We start from the raw sequence: 18030 nt of genomic DNA, 5'->3' as shown, positions 1-18030 counted from the left end.
GCCTGTGTCTCTTTCCTCCAATCAGCTCTCAGAGATCTCCCCACTGAGCTCTGCAGAGTGTAATTTCAGCTTCCCGCCCCCTTTTTTCTGACAGCTCAGACGAGCTTTATAAATTCCAGACTTTAAATGGATGTAGAGAAGACTGCAGATAAATATTTGTTTGTACTTTAATACTGCAGATAAACAGGTACAACGTATGTAGGAGAATTTGCTTCATCTCTGTGTATCACCTGAGGCCAGTCACTTCACTGGGTATATGTAAGGGTTTACAACTACTTTGAAGATCCCTGCAAATACAGAAAAATATCTGTTGATGTGCCAGAAATGCTATAAGCTTCTAAGTTCTGTTGTGTGCTAATAACAAAAGGGCCGAGATACTGTATATATAGTAACTATAGGCCGGTCAGCCTAACATTAGTAGTCTGCAAGATTTTGGAGGGGATGTTAAGGGACCACATACAAGACTTTAGTAATGAAAATGGTATTATTAGTAGTTATCAGCATGGATTCATGAAAAATCGTTTTTGCCAGATCCATCTACCGTATTTGCCGGCGTATAAGACGACTTTTTAACCCCTGAAAATCTTCTCCAAAGTCGGGGGTCGTCTTATACGCCGGGTATCGTCTTATACGCTGGACTGTAGAATATGCGGTGGAGGGGGGTGGCTCAAAAACATCCAAGGTATGCCCGGGGTATAGAGAGAACATGCCTACATGCCGTCTGACCTGCCTGCCCTTGTATCCTACCTTCTTCTCCGCGTCCGTGTCCCTGCGTATCGCTCCTGAGGCCCGCTGTAATGCTGTGTAGGCGTGCATGTAGGCGTGCATGTAGGCGCGCATGCGCGAGAAGATCCGGCGCATGCGTATTGCGTCATGGATACCGACTGGAGACCTACGGTTTCCTAATGCTAAAATGCAGGGGGAATTCTAATAAAATCGTTTCCCCCATAAAACATATTGGTACACAAATAAGCATTACACACACCATAGCGCTGGTCGTTTTTTTTTATTATTCTCATTATTCTATTATGCTACTGTCATAGACTACAAGCAGGGGCCAGACAGGTGAAAGAGGTGGGTTTATCTGGTCACATCCTATTATTAGATAAAGGGGTGAAAATAAGTGGAACAAAATAAATGTGTTTCCTAACTGAGTGTATACAATATAACAATATTACATTTAAAAGGGGAAATATAAAAGATAAAATATAAAATTACTCATACCCACCCCTTTATCTGGTCTCTCTCTTTTTTCCATACCCTGGGCAATACCATCTCTGAGACAGGGAGGGCTGGGCAGGCAGGGAGAGCCAATCAAAACTTACAAGCAGCCATTATAGCCATTATAGCAAAACATAGCAGTACAGTATACAGTATACAGTATACAAGCATGTCCAACAGTCAAAGCCCTATCATGGCACCAGCAAGAAGAAAGAAATATGAAGCCAGTTTCAAACTTAAAGTTGTAAACTTTGCCATGGAACATAATAACTGCGCTGCTGCAAGACAATATGGAGTAACAGAAAAGATGGTTCGGGACTGGAAAGCAAATGAAAAAGCATTAAAGAGTATGCCAAGGGGTAAGTGTGCAATAAGAAGAGGCACCCCACATTGGCCAGAACTTGAAAAACATGTAGTAGATATGGTTAATGAGCATCGCCAAAATGGTCATGTAGTGCACTTCAGTGGGCCAAATCTAACCCAGATAACAGCAACAGATTTAAGGCCACTATATCCTGGTGTAGTAGATTCATGGGAAGGCATAATATGGTGCTGAGGCAGAAGACGAAAATTGCCCAAAAATTACCTGCAGATCTTGATAACAAGGTAAATAGTTTCCATCGATACGTAATACAACAGCGCACTAAACATGGCTATGCATTAAGTAGTATTGGAAATATGGATGAAACTCCAATGAATTTTGATATGGTTGGAAATAAAACTGTCCATCAAAAAGGTGAAAAAACTATTTTAATTAAAACAACAGGACATGAGAAGTCTAGTTTTACCGTGGTACTAGGATGCACAGCTGATGGTGCCAAATTGAGACCAATAATCATTTTTAAAAGAAAAACAATGCCGAAACTCAAGTTCCCTGTTGGTTGTTTTGTACATGTGAATGAAAAAGGCTGGATGGATGAAGAAGGGATAAAGCTATGGCTTGATAATGTATGGAGCAGGCGACCAGGTGGACTTATTAAAAAACGTAGTCTACTGGTGTGGGATATGTTCAGGGCTCATTTAACTCCCAGCACCAAACAAAGGCTTGCAAGGCTAAACACAGATGCAGCAGTTATTCCTGCAGGATTGACATCTTTGGTACAGCCACTGGATGTGTGCCTAAACAAGCCATTTAACCACTTTACCACCGGAGGATTTTCCTGCTAAAAGACCAGGGGTTATTTTGCGATTTTTTACTGCGTGACTTTAACGGACAATCGCGCGGTCGTGCGACGCTGTACCTAAACGAATTTCACGTCCTTTTTTTCCCACAAACAGAGCTTTCTTTTGGTGGTATTTGATCACCTGTGCGATTTTTTGATCACGCGCTATAAACAAAAAAAGAGCGTAATTTTTGCAAAAACAACAATATTTTTCACTTTTTTTTATATGAAATTCCCCCAAAAAAAAATGTAAAAATCAAAATTTTTTAAAATTTTCGGCCAATTTGTTTTACGCTACCTATGTTTGGTAAAAAAAATCGCAAAAAGCGTATTTTGATTGGTTTGCGCAAAAGTTATCGCGTTTACTAACAAAGGGAAAGATTTTTGTCATTTTTGGTGTTTTTTTTTTTAACGAGTAATGGCGGCGATCTGCGATTTTTTTTGCGGTACTGCGACATTGCGGCGGACAGATCGGACCCTTGACTGACATTTTTGACACTTTTGGGGGTACCAGTGACATTACTGCAGTAATCAGTGCTATATATATGCACTGTTACTGCAAAAATGACACTGGCAGGGAAGGGGTTAACAGTATTGGACAGGGAGGGGTTAAGTGTGTCCTAGGGGCGTGATTCTAACTGTGTAGGGACAGGTCTACTAGTGTAAAAACAAAGATCAACAGTTCTACATAGTAGAACTGTTTGATCTTCACTTTTACACAGGGAGAACTGACAGGTGGCTTGTTTACACAAGCCGCTCTGTCTTTCTCCCGCTGTAGCGGCGATCGTAGTGTGACCGGCGGACATCGGGTCCGCCAGTCACACTCCCGCACTCCTCCGTGAACGAGCCGAGGCGGGCGCGCGCCTCAGCGGGCGCGCGCCCGCCCGCTATTGGCTCTGGAAGGAGTGACAGGCGAGCGACGTAGACCTACGTCACTCTGCCTGGCCGGGGCCGACTGCCGCAGTAAATATACTGTGCGCAGTCGGCAAGCGGTTAAAGACCGCATTCGAGAACAGTGGAATGAATGGATGGTTAGCGGCGAAAAGTCTTACACAAAAGGAGGAAACATGCGTGCTCCACAGTTGGATGTTTTGTGCAAGTTTGTCATAAAAGCATGGGATGATATTGATGCAGAAATGGTAATCAAGTCCTTCAAGAAGTGTGGCATATCAAATTCATTAGATGGTATGGAGGACGACTACTTATGGCACGATGAAGATGAAGAGGAAGCCGAAGCTGAGACCACACCATCTGATACGGAATTCGATCCATATGATGACTGCCTTACAAATGTACCACAAGATATTATTGATGTACTTATGATATCAGATGACGAACAGGAGGATTTTGAAGGCTTTTAAAGGGAAACTGTCAAGCCAGCAAACCCTGTAAAAATACGGTACCATAGCTTGCAGTTATGATGGGCGTTGCTAACTCATCAGGGACCTGCCCGGCACTTGCTCTCTCTCTCTATCGTTTGCTATCTTCCTCCTATCATCATCAGTTCAAGTTTGGTTGACAGCTTAGAAAACAAGCAGCATGGCAGCTCCCATGGATTTATCCACTTGCACTGTTTTATGTTTTATGGTTACATGTTTGATGACAAACAGCCTTATGTTTATAAGTGACAGTTAAGCATTTGAATAAAGTTACCATATTAAAATCAAAACTGATGTTTTTTTCATTTTTATTTGGTGTGCGCGTGCATTGGAAGAGGGGTAGTCTTATACGGCGAGTATATTCCAAACTCTATATTTTAACTGGAAAAGTTGGGGGTCGTCTTATACGCCCAGTCGTCTTATACGCCGGCAAATACGGTATTAACCTTCTACGATGAAGTGAGCTGCCACCTAGATAAAGGAAAGCCTGTGGATGTGGTGTATCTGGACTTTGCAAAGGCATTTGACACCGTTCCCCACAAACGCTTACTGTACAAACTAAGGAACGTAGGTATGGACCATAGGGTGAGTACCTGGATAGAGAACTGGCTCCAGGGGAGAGTCCAGAGGATGGTGATTAATGGGGAGTACTCGGATTGGGCGGGTGTGGAAAGTGAGGTCCCCCAAGGTTCTGTCCTGGGACCAATCCTGTTTAATTTATTCATAAATGATCTAGAGGAGGGTATATCTAGCACAATCTCGGTATTTGCGGATAATACTAAACTAAGCATGCCAATATCTTCTATGCAGGATGTGGAAACCTTACAAGCGGACCTGAACCAAATAATGGGGTGGGCAACTACATGGCAGATGAGGTTTAATGTTGAAAAATGTAAAGTAATGCACTTGGGCGTCAGAAACACGAAAGCAAGCTACTCCCTAGGGGGGAAACCTCTGGGTGAATCTAAGATGGAAATGGACCTGGGGGTACTAGTGGACAACAGGCTTGGCAGTGGCATGCAATGCCAAGCCGCTGCAAGCAAAGCCAACAGAATACTGGCATGTATAAAAAAGGGGATTCACTCCAGAGATTATTCTCCCACTCTACAAGACTCTGGTCTGGCGACATCTGGAGTATGCTGTCCAGTTCTGGGCACCGGTCCTCAGGAAGGATGTGCTGGAACTGGAGAGAGTCCAGAGAAGGGCAACAAAAATAATTAGGGGAATGGAGGACATCAGCTATGAGGAAAGACTACAAGCACTGAACTTATTCTCTCTGGAGAACAGACGCATGAGAGGGGATATGATATCAATGTACAATTACTGTTCTGGCGACCCTAGCATAAGGAACAAACTTTTCAGAGAATGGGAATACAATAAGACATGTGGCCACTCACTAAAACTAGAGGAAAAATGGTTTAACCATAAAATACGTAAGGGGTCTTTCACTGTCAGAGCAGTAAGGATGTGGAATTCTCTTCCACCAGCAGTCGTATCAGCAAGGAGCATCGATAGTTTCAGAAAACTATTAGATGGGCACCTTAAAGACCACAACATACAGGGGTATACAATGTACGGTTAACAGCAAACACACACACACATCATAGGTTGAACTGGATGGACTAATGTCTTTTTTCAACCTCACAAACTATGTAACTATGTAACATGCAGCTTTTTTTTTCCTACTCTCTGATGTCTACAGCATAAAGACTAAGGCTTGCCATAGATTATGCAATTTTCTTTCCTTCAACCATGGGTTGAAGGAAAGAAAATCGCTCGATTCCCCATCAAAACAGTTACTATTGGTGGGGGAATCCCTCCCGCTGCACTAATGTACAGCGGGAGGTTTCCCCGCAATCAGAATACATTGATTACTGCTGCTGGCTATAGATCGACTTCATTACAACCATCTCGCCCATAGGTGGATCGAAATTTGGCCAGCTCCGGTTGAACCTTTAGATAGGCCTTTGGCTGTTTTAACCATTCTGTAGTCCTATATAAGAACTAGGAAGGCTCTTTGAGATAACAAAGAAAGTTTGGAGAGCACAGAAGACAGCTCTCAATTTCTAACAAGATCAACAAAAATGTTTTCCCACTGATCAAACAGGTATAATAAAATGCTTAGAATGGTAAATTTAACCAAAAGTTAGCAAATAGGAGAAGATCAGTGTTAGCATTTACATGCACCTACCAAAATATGGATGCTCTATCAGAAGGATTGGACACTGGGTATCAGAGGGTAGAACAGATACACAAACCACGGAAAGGATTTCTAAACACTGCAAGGATATCTTATCACTGAATTTTCCAAGGGGTAGAAGAGTTTTAACTATTTGAATAAATACTGGGATGGGTGAAGTAAGCCTCTGATTTGGCTATAAAAAAAAACGGATTTAATTTTTATTACTAATTTGCTGTGTACTTGGAGTGGAAGGTAGATTTTCTTCTTTGCTGCTACTCCCAGAAGTCCTATTCCCTCTTCCATTTTTCTCTCACTGTTTTCCTTCTTCCCTCTCTCTTTACTTTTTCTCACTTCTATATTTTACCCCTTATCTCTGACTTGATCTTGCTCCTTCCAATTATGGTGTCAGCCAAAAGGAACTAAGCAAGCTTTCCTTTCAGTGATGAACAGTGCACGCTTGTTTTTAATGCTACCTTTTCTTGTTGCTCACTGTAGAAAGAGAATAATCCTCCAAATACCTTTGCTTAGTTCCCCAGGGCTTTCTAAATGCATCTTTATATTGTCTTCAAAACTGTAACTCTACATTTACTCTTAAAATAAAATAAAAGTGTAAATCCCCTTTAAAACCATTATCACAAAAGTACCAAGTAGTCTTTTGACTAAACCCAGCCCTAGAGATTAAACAAAGCTGCATGTACAGCTATGATCTAATTATTAAAAAACCTTTTTAATATTGCAAATACACAGCCTTGCAGACTGAAATTGTTTGTGTGCTTATATTTATACGTTGAGCAAACATCCCTGGTGCTGGCCTAATTTTGTGTGAACAATAACAAATGAGACTGGAAAATACAATACAATTAGTTATTCATGAGGATGGTCAATATCTGTTTTGAATCAAGGGCACCCAGAAAGATAATGAATGCTGCAAAATCCAGTCCTAACAAACTTGTTTACTCATAGGGCATGCTTTCACTATACCAGGAAGCTTGGCTGGACCATTTCTGAACTCCTAAAAAACAAATTGATGGTAAGTGGCATTGATGATCATACAGAGAGGATTTCTGGCCTCTTACAAAATCTCCCTGATAAGAAGGGGGGGGGGGGGTGGTCTTTTTTTATTTTACCAGAGCATAAGAGGCTATTAACCTTCCTAGCGGTATTCCCGAGTGTGGCTCGGGGTTACATTTCAGTGCCAAAAGCGGTAACCCCGAGCCACACTCGGTGTACCGCCAGAAGCATCGCTGGATCCTGGTAGAGAGGTTACTTACCTTGTCACCGGGATCCAGCAATGTATGCGGGCGGTGTGCGGCAGCGGATCTTCCTCCCGATGCTCTCTGTGCCCCGTCTTCCGTCTCCTGCGATGTGACGCTCGCAGGGGGGGTGGAACCAGCGGCAAATTCAAAAGTAAAACACAACAAACACACTGATACATTGCAAAATAAAATAAATTCACATTAGATTGCCCCCCAGTGCCCTTTCCTGCAGTTTTACTGTACTTTTTATGTGTGTATATATATATATATATATATATATATACTGTATGTATATATATATATATATATATATATATATATATATACACACACACACACACACGTATATATATATATATATACATATATGTATATATATATATATATAACATATGTATACGTATATATATATATATATGTATATATACAGTATATATATATATATATATATATATATATATATATATATGTATATATACAGTATATATATATATATATATATATATATATATATATATATATATATATATATATATACACATACATACATACATACTTTAACTTATTTATAATTATTTATTATATTATAATTTATGGTTTTGTGTTTCAAACTTTTTCATACCCAAGATGTTATAAAGAAGAACGCACGGTAAAAAAAAATCATATGTAAATAGTTGGTTTGGGCTGCTCATTCTTAAGAATTACATGCAAAATAATGGTACCGCTTTACGCACCTAAAATCGGAAAGAATCATACCGCCAAGGAGGTTAAAGTACCATGCGTACGTCGCTGCCACCACAAAGCAAATGTTACTGCAGGTCATGAAACTCTTCATACACCAGTTTATATGCAAAAATCACATGACACAAAGCAAAGTGCTTGTACAAAAGTGTGTTATTAGTCTGGTATCCCTAATGCAGAATTATGGTCAAATATGTGTGGGTAGCTTTACAAAAATACATTAGGAGAATGGCTGCTGTTTGGGTAGCAAAAAATGTCATTCCCTGCATTGAAAGTGGGTGCAATCACTGTTTCACCATAAAGCATCACATTTTAACAATCAATCAGTATTTCATCCCCTGACTTGTCATTATATGTAATCCACCTCAGTGATGACACATGGTACAATTTAACGCAGCATTACACCGTTATATAAAACTGAAAAAACAAAAAAAATTAGTCAGAAAGATGTTTACATGTCCTTGTGCAAGAGGGCAAGGGGTTACAAGAGGAAAAGGAGAGATTAAAAACAGGAAGATGAGGAGGTGGGGGAACATCATTACGAGTCATCTGAAAACAATGTAAAATAAACAGATCCTCATGAATGGGTTTCACAGTTCATTTAAAAAAGCAGCTCAACCATCCTTGGATTAACCTCAGGGTCCTCTGCTCCCACTTACTTCTGCACATGTTAGGCTCTCCTGTTTTTCCATTTGCTGCCCTCCACGGCTGGTCATTATAAAGGGGGGTACAAAGCTCACAGTGGGGACCTGTTGTGTGATGCTTGCAAATGCATCGCCCATGGACCTAGATAGAAAAGAAACATAACATAAGAACACCCAGTACAAATGATGACAAGCAGCCCACGCTAAGGTAAAATATAATAAAACACTCTTATTTTGCATCACATTATAAAACAGAATTATAGTTATCAATACTTTCAGGGCACTCAAATCATGACTTTCAGGGGGATTACGAAATCATCTGAATAATACCTTTAAGACGCTTGATCTAATAATAAAGTAAAACTAAATGCAAAACATTTTAATAGATTTGGATGGAATGGGGAAAGATTAGAACACCTGTCAGGTTTGTATTGCTGTCTGTGCCCCCATTAGAGAGATTTATGCTCTTAGTCCTGTTTACCGTTATCATTGAATAAAATCACTTAGCTGGCCATGTATACAGTGGGTACGGAAAGTATTCAGACCCCCTTAAATTTTTCACTCTTTGTTATATTGCAGCCATTTGCTAAAATCATTTAAGTTCATTCTTCTTCTTCATGAATGTACACATAGCACCCCATACTGACAGAAAAACACAGAATTGTTGACATTGTTGCAGATTTGTTAAAAAAGAAAAACTGAAATATCACATGGTCCTAAGTATTCAGACCCTTTGCTCAGTATTTAGTAGAAGCCCCCTTTTGATCTAATACAGCCAGGAGTCTTTTTGGGAAAGATGCAACAAGTCTTTCACACCTGGATTTGGGGATCCTCTGCCATTCCTCCTTGCAGATCCTCTCCAGTTCTGTCAGGTTGGATGGTAAACGTTGGTGGACAGCCATTTTTAGGTCTCTCCAGAGATGCTCAATTGGGTTTAAGTCAGGGCTCTGGCTGGGCCATTCAAGAACAGTCACGGAGTTGTTGTGAAGCCACTCCTTCGTTATTTTAGCTGTGTGCTTAGGGTCATTGTCTTGTTGGAAGGTAAACCTTCGGCCCAGTCTGAGGTCCAGAGCACTCTGGAGAAGGTGTTTGTGCAGGATATCCCTGTACTTGGCCGCATTCATCTTTCCCTCGATTGCAACCAGTCGTCCTGTCCCTGCAGCTGAAAAACACCCCCACAGCATGATGCTGCCACCACCATGCTTCACTGTTGAGACTGTATTGGACAGGTGATGAGCAGTGCCTGGTTTTCTCCACACATACCGCTTAGAATTAAGGCCAAAAAGTTCTATTTTGGTCTCATCAGACCAGAGAATCTTATTTCTCACCATCTTGGAGTCCTTCAGGTGTTTTTTAGCAAACTCCATGCGGGCTTTCATGTGTCTTACACTGAGGAGAGGCTTCCGTCGGGCCACTCTGCCATAAAGCCCTGACTGGTGGAGGGCTGCAGTGATGGTTGACTTTCTACAACTTTCTCCCATCTCCTGACTGCATCTCTGGAGCTCAGCCACAGTGTTCTTTGGGTTCTTCTTTACCTCTCTCACCAAGGCTCTTCTCCCCCGATAGCTCAGTTTGGCCGGACGGCCAGCTCTAGGAAGGGTTCTGGTCGTCCCAAACGTCTTCCATTTGAGGATTATGGAGGCCACTGTGCTCTTAGGAACCTTAAGTGCAGCAGAAATCTTTTTGTAACCTTGGCCAGATCTGTGCCTTGCCACAATTCTGTCTCTGAGCTCTTCAGGCAGTTCCTTTGACCTCATGATTCTCATTTGCTCTGACATGCATTGTGATCTGGAAGGTCTTATATAGACAGGTGTGTGGCTTTCCTAATCAAGTCCAATCAGTATAATCAAACACAGCTGGACTCAAATGAAGGTGTAGAACCATCTCAAGGATGATCAGAAGAAATGGAAAGCACCTGAGTTAAATATATGAGTGTCACAGCAAAGGGTCTGAATACTTAGGACCATGTGATATTTCAGTTTTTCTTTTTTAATAAATCTGCAACAATGTCAACAATTCTGTGTTTTTCTGTCAGTATGGGGTGCTATGTGTACATTCACGAGGAAGAAGAATGAACTTAAATGATTTTAGCAAATGGCTGCAATATAACAAAGAGTGAAAAATTTAAGGGTGTCTGAATACTTTCCGTACCCACTGTAGATTGAAAATCGGGCAGTCCATGTATGGGCAGGCTGGTTGTACACAAGTCGATCTATTGATCAACTTGTATATAACCAGCATCTGTTTTTTTCTGAATGATCAGTGTCACCGGCTATAGCTGGCAACACTGAAGATTGTACTCTGATGGTGGGGAAGGCTCCCTGCGGTCAGAACACAAAGGCTCAGGGAGAGGGATCCCCCAATGACATCAAGTGTGTGGATGGGAGAACTGGCTCATTTTTTTTTTTCCAACCCACTGGTTGAACAAAAAAAAAAAAAAATGTATAATGTATGGCCTGCTTAAAGGTTTTCACCAAAAAGTACAGAAACTTACTCTATCAAAATTGAAACAAAGGTCCGTCTTTAGTGCGACTTTAAAGGAAGTATGGCCAAGGCTTTTTGCCCATACTTCTCTTGTGGGTCACAGGACTACATTTCATTTTGTTCTCCTGTGACCCAGATTCAGATTATAGCAGGCAATTGCCTGCTTTCAGCGTACGTGGCAGAGTCGCTCCAGGCTCAGACAGCATCTTGACAATATTGTCAGGATCCACTCAGCTGTTTGATCGACAGCTGGCTCTGCCTCTTAGCACACAACTGAGAGCCGGAGCCAGCTGTAAAAAAATTATTGGTTAAACCCACAAGTGCTTTTTTACCTACTATTCCTTTATATTGGCTTTTGGAATGTACAAATGCAGCAATGAAAAAAAATGGATGAAAGGTTTAGCTTTTGGAAACACTTTTTGATAGATAAGTAGTGCATTTTATATACAACTATATACAAACCCAATTCCAAAAAAGTTGGGACACTGTACAAATTGTGAGTAAAAAAGGAATGCGCTAATTTACAAATCTCATAAACTTATATTTTATTTACAATATAATATAGATAACATATCAGATGTTGAAAGTGAGACATTTTGAAATGTCATGCCAAATATTGGCTCATTTTGGATTTCATGAGAGCTACACATTCCAAAAAAGTTGGGACAGGTAGCAATAAGAGGCCGGAAAAGTTAAATGTACATATAAGGAACAGCTGGAGGACCAACTTGCAATTTATTAGGTCAATTGGCAACATGATTGGGTATAAAAAGAGACTCTCAGAGTGGCAGTGTCTCTCAGAAGTCAAGATGGGCAGAGGATCACCAATTCCCCCAATGCTGCGGCAAAAAATAGTGGAGAAATATCAGAAAGGAGTTTCTCAGAGAAAAATTGCAAAGAGTTTGAAGTTATCATCATCTACAGTGCATAATATCATCCAAAGATTCAGAGAATCTGGAACAATCTCTGTTCGTAAGGGTCAAGGCCAGAAAACCATACTGGATGCCCCTGATTTTTTGCCCTTAGACGGCACTGCATCACATACAGGAATGCTACTGTAATGGAAATCCCAACATGGGCTCAGGAATACTTCCAGAAAACATTGTCGGTGAACACAATCCACCGTGCCATTCGCCGTTGCCGGCTAAAACTCTATAGGCCAAAAAAGAAGCCATATCTAAACATGATCCAGAAGTGCAGGTGTTTTCTCTGGGCCAAGGCTCATTTAAAATGGACTGTGACAAAGTGGAAAACTGTTCTGTGGTCAGATGAATCAAAATTTAAAGTTCTTTTTAGAAAACTGGGACGCCATGTCATCCGAACTAAAGAGGACAAGGAAAACCCAAGTTGTTATCAGCACTCAGTTCAGAAGCCTGCATCTCTGATGGTATGGGGTTGCATGAGTGTGTGTGGCATGGGCAGCTTACACATCTGGAAAGGCACCATCAATGCTGAAAGGTATATCCAAGTTCTAGAACAACATATGCTCCCATCCAAAAGTCGTCTCTTTCAGGGAAGACCTTGCATTTTCCAACATGACAATGCCAGACCACATACTGCATCAATTACAACATCATGGCTGTGTAGAAGAAGGGTACTGAAATGGTCAGCCTGCAGTCCAGATCTTTCACCCATAGAAAACATTTGGCACATTATAAAGAGGAAGATGCAACAAAGAAGACCTAAGACAGTTGAGCAACTAGAAGCCTGTATTAGACAAGAATGGGGCAGCATTCCAATTCCTAAACTTTAGCAGCTTGTCTCCTCAGTCCCCACACATTTGCAGACTGTTATAAAAAGAAGAGGGGATGCCACACAGTGGTAAACCTGGCCTTGTCTCAACTTTTTTGAGATGTGTTGATGCCATGAAATTTAAAATCAACTTATTTTTCCCTTAAAATGATACATTTTCTCAGTTTAAACATTTGATATGTCATCTATGTTGTATTCTAAATAAAATATTGAAATTTGAAACTTCCACATTGTTGCATTCTGTTTTTATTCACAATTTTTACAGTGTCCCAACTGTTTTGGAATCGGGTTTGTAGATCAGACCAAAATGAGGGACAAATGAGGAGGAAAGAGGGGCAGAGATACTTTGTTCCAAATGAGGGACAGTCCCTCGAAATCAGGGAAAGGTTGAAGCTATGCACTGCTGTGCTTCTCACTCTTCTCCTGTCTAGAGGCTCTGCCATGAGGAAGCAAAGTCCAGCCTCTACAAAGATGGCTGCTCCCACACAGACACAGTGCAGTACAAGGCATGGTAAGGCAGTAATCAGAGAAAAGTACAGTTGCAGGGCGACCACAAGCAATAATGTTTATTAGTTATTTACCCTCCGCATTCCATTTTTTTAGACACAGCTTCAAGAGTTCAGTTCTTCTTTAAAAAGTGAAGTTTCATTATACTCAATATATTTTTCATTTCTATGCAGTGTGATGTGTATACACAAGCAGCACACTGGCTATCACTTGACTGACAGTTTGAATACCACTAATAATTTGTCAGTTATCTATTGATATATGCAGTTTTTATAATGTAAAGAAGGCCTTTTCTTCTCTTTGAAGATGCAAACTATTTGAACATTGTATGAATTTCTTTTTAAAACATGAAATGTTTGCTCATATGGGACTGACTTGTTTTTGAGGTCCATCAGTCAACAGCAGTGTGTCTCTGCACAAAGCTCTAGGTTTACAGGAATATGATTGTCATTCAATATGCTTCAGCAGGGTTCTCGCCATACTCCGTATCTCTGTTTATCATAAGAAGCCTTAGAAGCCTCTCCAGACATTCAGTATGTTTGATACAGTATCTGCTGAAAAGTGTTACTGTTATGCTTAATATAAAACAAAGCAAATGGAACCTTGAAAAGGATACATTCAAATATTTTAAATTAATGCATTTTCAGTTCTTTGAAGATTACATGAAAGAGGAAGCAAATCCTACAGCATACAAGTGAGTCATTTAGATAGAATTTAAGTGATATTAAAGATTCAGTTATCTTTTTTCTAAAATAACAAACATGTCATACCTACCTGGTCTGCGCAGCCCCGATCCTTTTCTTCTCATGTCTCCCACCGGAGCTCCTGGATCATCCCCCGTAGCAACTGCCCCAGCAAATTGCTTGCTGGAAGGGGTTACTTGTGTTGCCTCAATCCCAAGCCACACTGTGTGCGTCTATTGGCACACACAGTGTGGCTCGGGCCCACCCCCTCTCCCTCATCGCTGGATTTGATTGACAGCAGCAGGAGCCAATGGCTCCTTTGTCTCTCACAGAGTCCAATGAAAAGGGAGAGAAAGAGCAGGGTCAGTGCTCTTGTGCAGAGCGCTAGACCAAGATTGGCTCAAGCAAGTACTTAGGGTGAAGCTGGGGGGCTGCTACCAAAGGTTTTTTTACCTTAATGTAGAGAGTGCATTAAGGTAAAAAACCTTTAACCTTTTAGAACCACCTTTTAAAACTTCAAAGGTTAGCTTACAAATTTTGTACTCTGTTAACGTTGATTTCTGATCGCAATTATACTTTCTATACTAGGGGTCTCCAAGCATTCAAAACAAAGGGCCAGTTTACTACCCTTCAAACTTTAGGGGGTAGGACTGTGGGCAGAGGGAGTAAAAAATGAATCAATGATGTCAACAGGTGCAATCATCACTCCCCTTATTCAACCCTGCTACTATAGACAAGGTTGCAAAACTTATTTCTAATGGCCACCAAACCACCTGACCCCTGGACCCTGTTCCCTCCCAAATACTACGATCACCTTCTGACTCTATCCTACACTCTCTAACCCACATCTTCAGTCTCTTTCTGGCATCTTCGCCGACTCTCGACTCGATCCTCAGCTACATCACTAACGTAGTCTCAAAATACCAACCAAATCATCCTCTTCATTCCTCCCAGGACCTCCTGCTTTCTAGCTCCATCATCACCTACTCCCATACTCGCCTTAAGGACTTCTCCCGAGCCATCCTCTGGGATTCCCTACCCCAATATGTCTGATTATCTCCCACTCTATCCACTTTTAGGCAATCCCTGAAAATGTTTCTCTTCAGAGAAGCCTATCCTGCCTCCACCTGACAACTGTACTTTAAATTTCTTCATCATCTCATCCCCCACAGTTATTATTACCTTTTGTATCACTTGACCCTCCCTCTTAGTTTGTAAGCTCTAACAAGCAGGGCCCTCTGATTCCTCCTATATTGAATTGCATTGTAACTGTACTATCTGCCCTAATGTTGTAAAGCGCTGCGCAAACTGTTGGCACTATAAATCCTGCATTATAATAGTAGTCAGTGGGAGTAAACAATTCCGTAGGTGTGGTGGTTCGTGGTCACATTTGGTGTCAGTGCTAAAATTAATTCCCCGACTCTGATGCCAGTGGGAGGAATAGTACCCCCATGTTGGTGTCAGTGGGAGAAATAGTGCCCCAACATTGAGATCAGTGGGAAAATTAGTTCCCCATGTCTGGTGGCAGTGAGAGGAATAGTACCCCCATGTTGGTGTCGGTGGGAGGATAGTGCTGTCTTTGGTGTCAGTGAAAGAAATAGTGTCTTATATCAACGGAAGACTAGTGTTGCCCTAAAGACCAGATAAAGGCAAGCAAAAGGGCCACATCTGGCCCGCGGGCCACAGTTTGGGGACCCCTGCTCTATAATGTTGTATCAGACATATATACAGGAAGGTAAAACAACCCTTAAAAGTTAGAGCACATTTGTGAGTCTTGCTGAAGTGGCTGCTAACTACAAATTGTATCCCTAGGATCATTTTATATTATGTGCAAGAATAATGTTTGGTGCCTACAAGTACTATTACTATTTACTATTTAAAATATGTTTTCAAAATGCTATCAGGCTTTCTAAAGGAATGTGAAGGCAAATAACACCTGAGATTTTCAACTGACTCTGTCGATAAAGAGTCTAGAGAAGTGCCAAATGTCAACATGCATACTAAGGGCAGGTTCACACTGGGGCGACTTGTCAGGCGACCTGGTCGCCTGACAAGTCGCCGTGGGTCGCCTGCCATAGATTAGCACAGGACCCTTTCCAATAGGAGCGACACAAGTTGCTCCGACTTAGAAAAAGGGTCCTTAGCTTCTTTGGGGCGACCTGGAGCGACCTGCATTGACTTCAATGATATGAAGTCTGTGCCAGCCGCTCCGAGGTCGTGGTGCGAGCTGCGCACCGCGACTTCACAGGTCGCCCCGGCAAGTCGGGTCGCTGCTATATGAACCGGCTCTTAGAGTATCTACAGTATCTCACAAAAGTGAGTACACCCCTCACATCTTTGTAAATATTTTTTTTTAATCTTTTCATGTGACAACACTGAAGAAATTACACTTTGCTACAATGTAAAGTAGTGAGTGTACAGCTTGTATAACAGTGTAAATTTACTGTCCCTTCAAAATAACTCAACACACAGCCATTAATGTCTAAACTGCTGGCGATTAAAATTTGTACACCCCATAAGCAAAAATGTCCAAATTGGGCCCAATTAGCCATTTTCCCTCCCCGATGTCATGTGACTCATTAGTGTTGAAAGATCTCAGGTGTGAATGGGGAGCAGGTGTGTTAAATTTGGTGTTATCGCTCTCACCTTATCATACTGGTCACTGGAAGTTCAACATGGCACCTCATGGCAAAGAACTCTCTGAGGATCTGAAAAAAGAATTGTTGCTCTACATAAAGATGGCCTAGGCTATAAGAAGATTGACAAGAACCTGAAACTGAGCCGCAGCATGGTGGCCAAGACCCTTCAGTGCTTTCCCAGGACAGGTTCCACTCAGAACAGGCCTTGCCATGGTCGACCAAAGAAGTTGAGTGCACATGCTCAGCGTCATTTTCAGAGGTTGTCTTTGGGAAATAGATGTATAAGTGCTGCCAGCATTGCTGCAGAGGTTAAAGGAGTGGGGGTCAGCCTGTCAGTGCTCAGATCATACGTCACAGACTGCATCAAATTGGTCTGCATTACTGTCGTCCCAGAAGGAAGCCTCTTCTAAAGATGATGCACAAGAAAGCCCGCAAACAGTTTGCTGAAGACAAGCAGACTAAGGACATGGATTACTGGAACCATGTCCTGTGGTCTGATGAGACCAAGATAAACTTATTTGGTTCAAATGGTGTCAAGCGTGTGTGGCAGCAACTTGGTAAGGAGAACAAAGACAAGTGTGTCTTCCCTACAGTCAAGCATGGTGGTGGGAGTGTCATGGTCTGGTCTGGGGCTGCATGAGAGCTGTCGGCCCTGGGGAGCTGCAGTTCATTCAGGGAACCATAAATGCTAACATGTACGGTAACGGTGACATACTGAAGCAAAGCATGATCCCCCTCCCATCGGAGACTGGGCCGCAGGGCAATATTCCAACACGATAACAACCCTAAACACACCTCCAAGATGACCACTACCTTGCTAAAGAAGCTGAGGGTAAAGGTGATGGACTGGCCAAGTATGTCTCCAGAACTAAACCCTATTGAGCATCTGTGGGGCATCCTCAATTGGAAGGTCGAGGAGTGCAAGATCTCTTAACATCCACCAGCTCCGTGATGTTGTCATGGAGGACTGGAAGAGGACTCCAGTGGCAACATGTGAAGGCCAGTGGCAACCTGTGAAGGCAGTGCTGGAAAATAATGGTGGCCACACAAACTATTGACAATTTGGACATTTTCACTTAGGGGTGTACTCACTTTTGTTGCCAGCAGTTTCGACATTAATGGCTGTGTGTTGAGTTATTTTCAGGGGACAACAAATTTACACTGTTATACAAGCTGTAAACTCACTAATTTACATTGTAGAAAAGTGTCACCACATGAAAAGATATAATGTATATGTTATAATGTAAGAATGAAGAGTTAAGATCCTTCAGTTGTCAGTTTAGAACATCAGTGCCTACTGCTTTTGACTACATTATAAAATCTTTGGCCAACTTAAAGCCCATCTCTGGGAAATATTTAGATGGGGTGGGGGGGTGGGG

At 41.7% G+C, this 18030-nt stretch overlaps 1 protein-coding gene across 1 annotated transcript in view; it reads right to left on the bottom strand.

The window, feature by feature from the left end:
* The window catches only part of NTN4 (netrin 4), a 203968-nt gene that overhangs the window by 63860 nt on the left and 122078 nt on the right, over nucleotides 1-18030 (bottom strand). The window contains exon 4 of the mRNA XM_082254458.1: nucleotides 8602-8728. Coding sequence (XP_082110584.1) covers nucleotides 8602-8728 — 127 coding nt within the window. The remainder of the gene's footprint in view (nucleotides 1-8601; nucleotides 8729-18030) is intronic.

The sequence above is a fragment of the Pelophylax lessonae genome (genome assembly GCF_965119305.1).
Source record: "Pelophylax lessonae genome assembly, chromosome: 4".
Taxonomy (NCBI): domain Eukaryota; kingdom Metazoa; phylum Chordata; class Amphibia; order Anura; family Ranidae; genus Pelophylax; species Pelophylax lessonae.
Note: the sequence above shows the minus strand (reverse complement) of the source record. Positions and strands in the feature narration are given on the sequence as shown.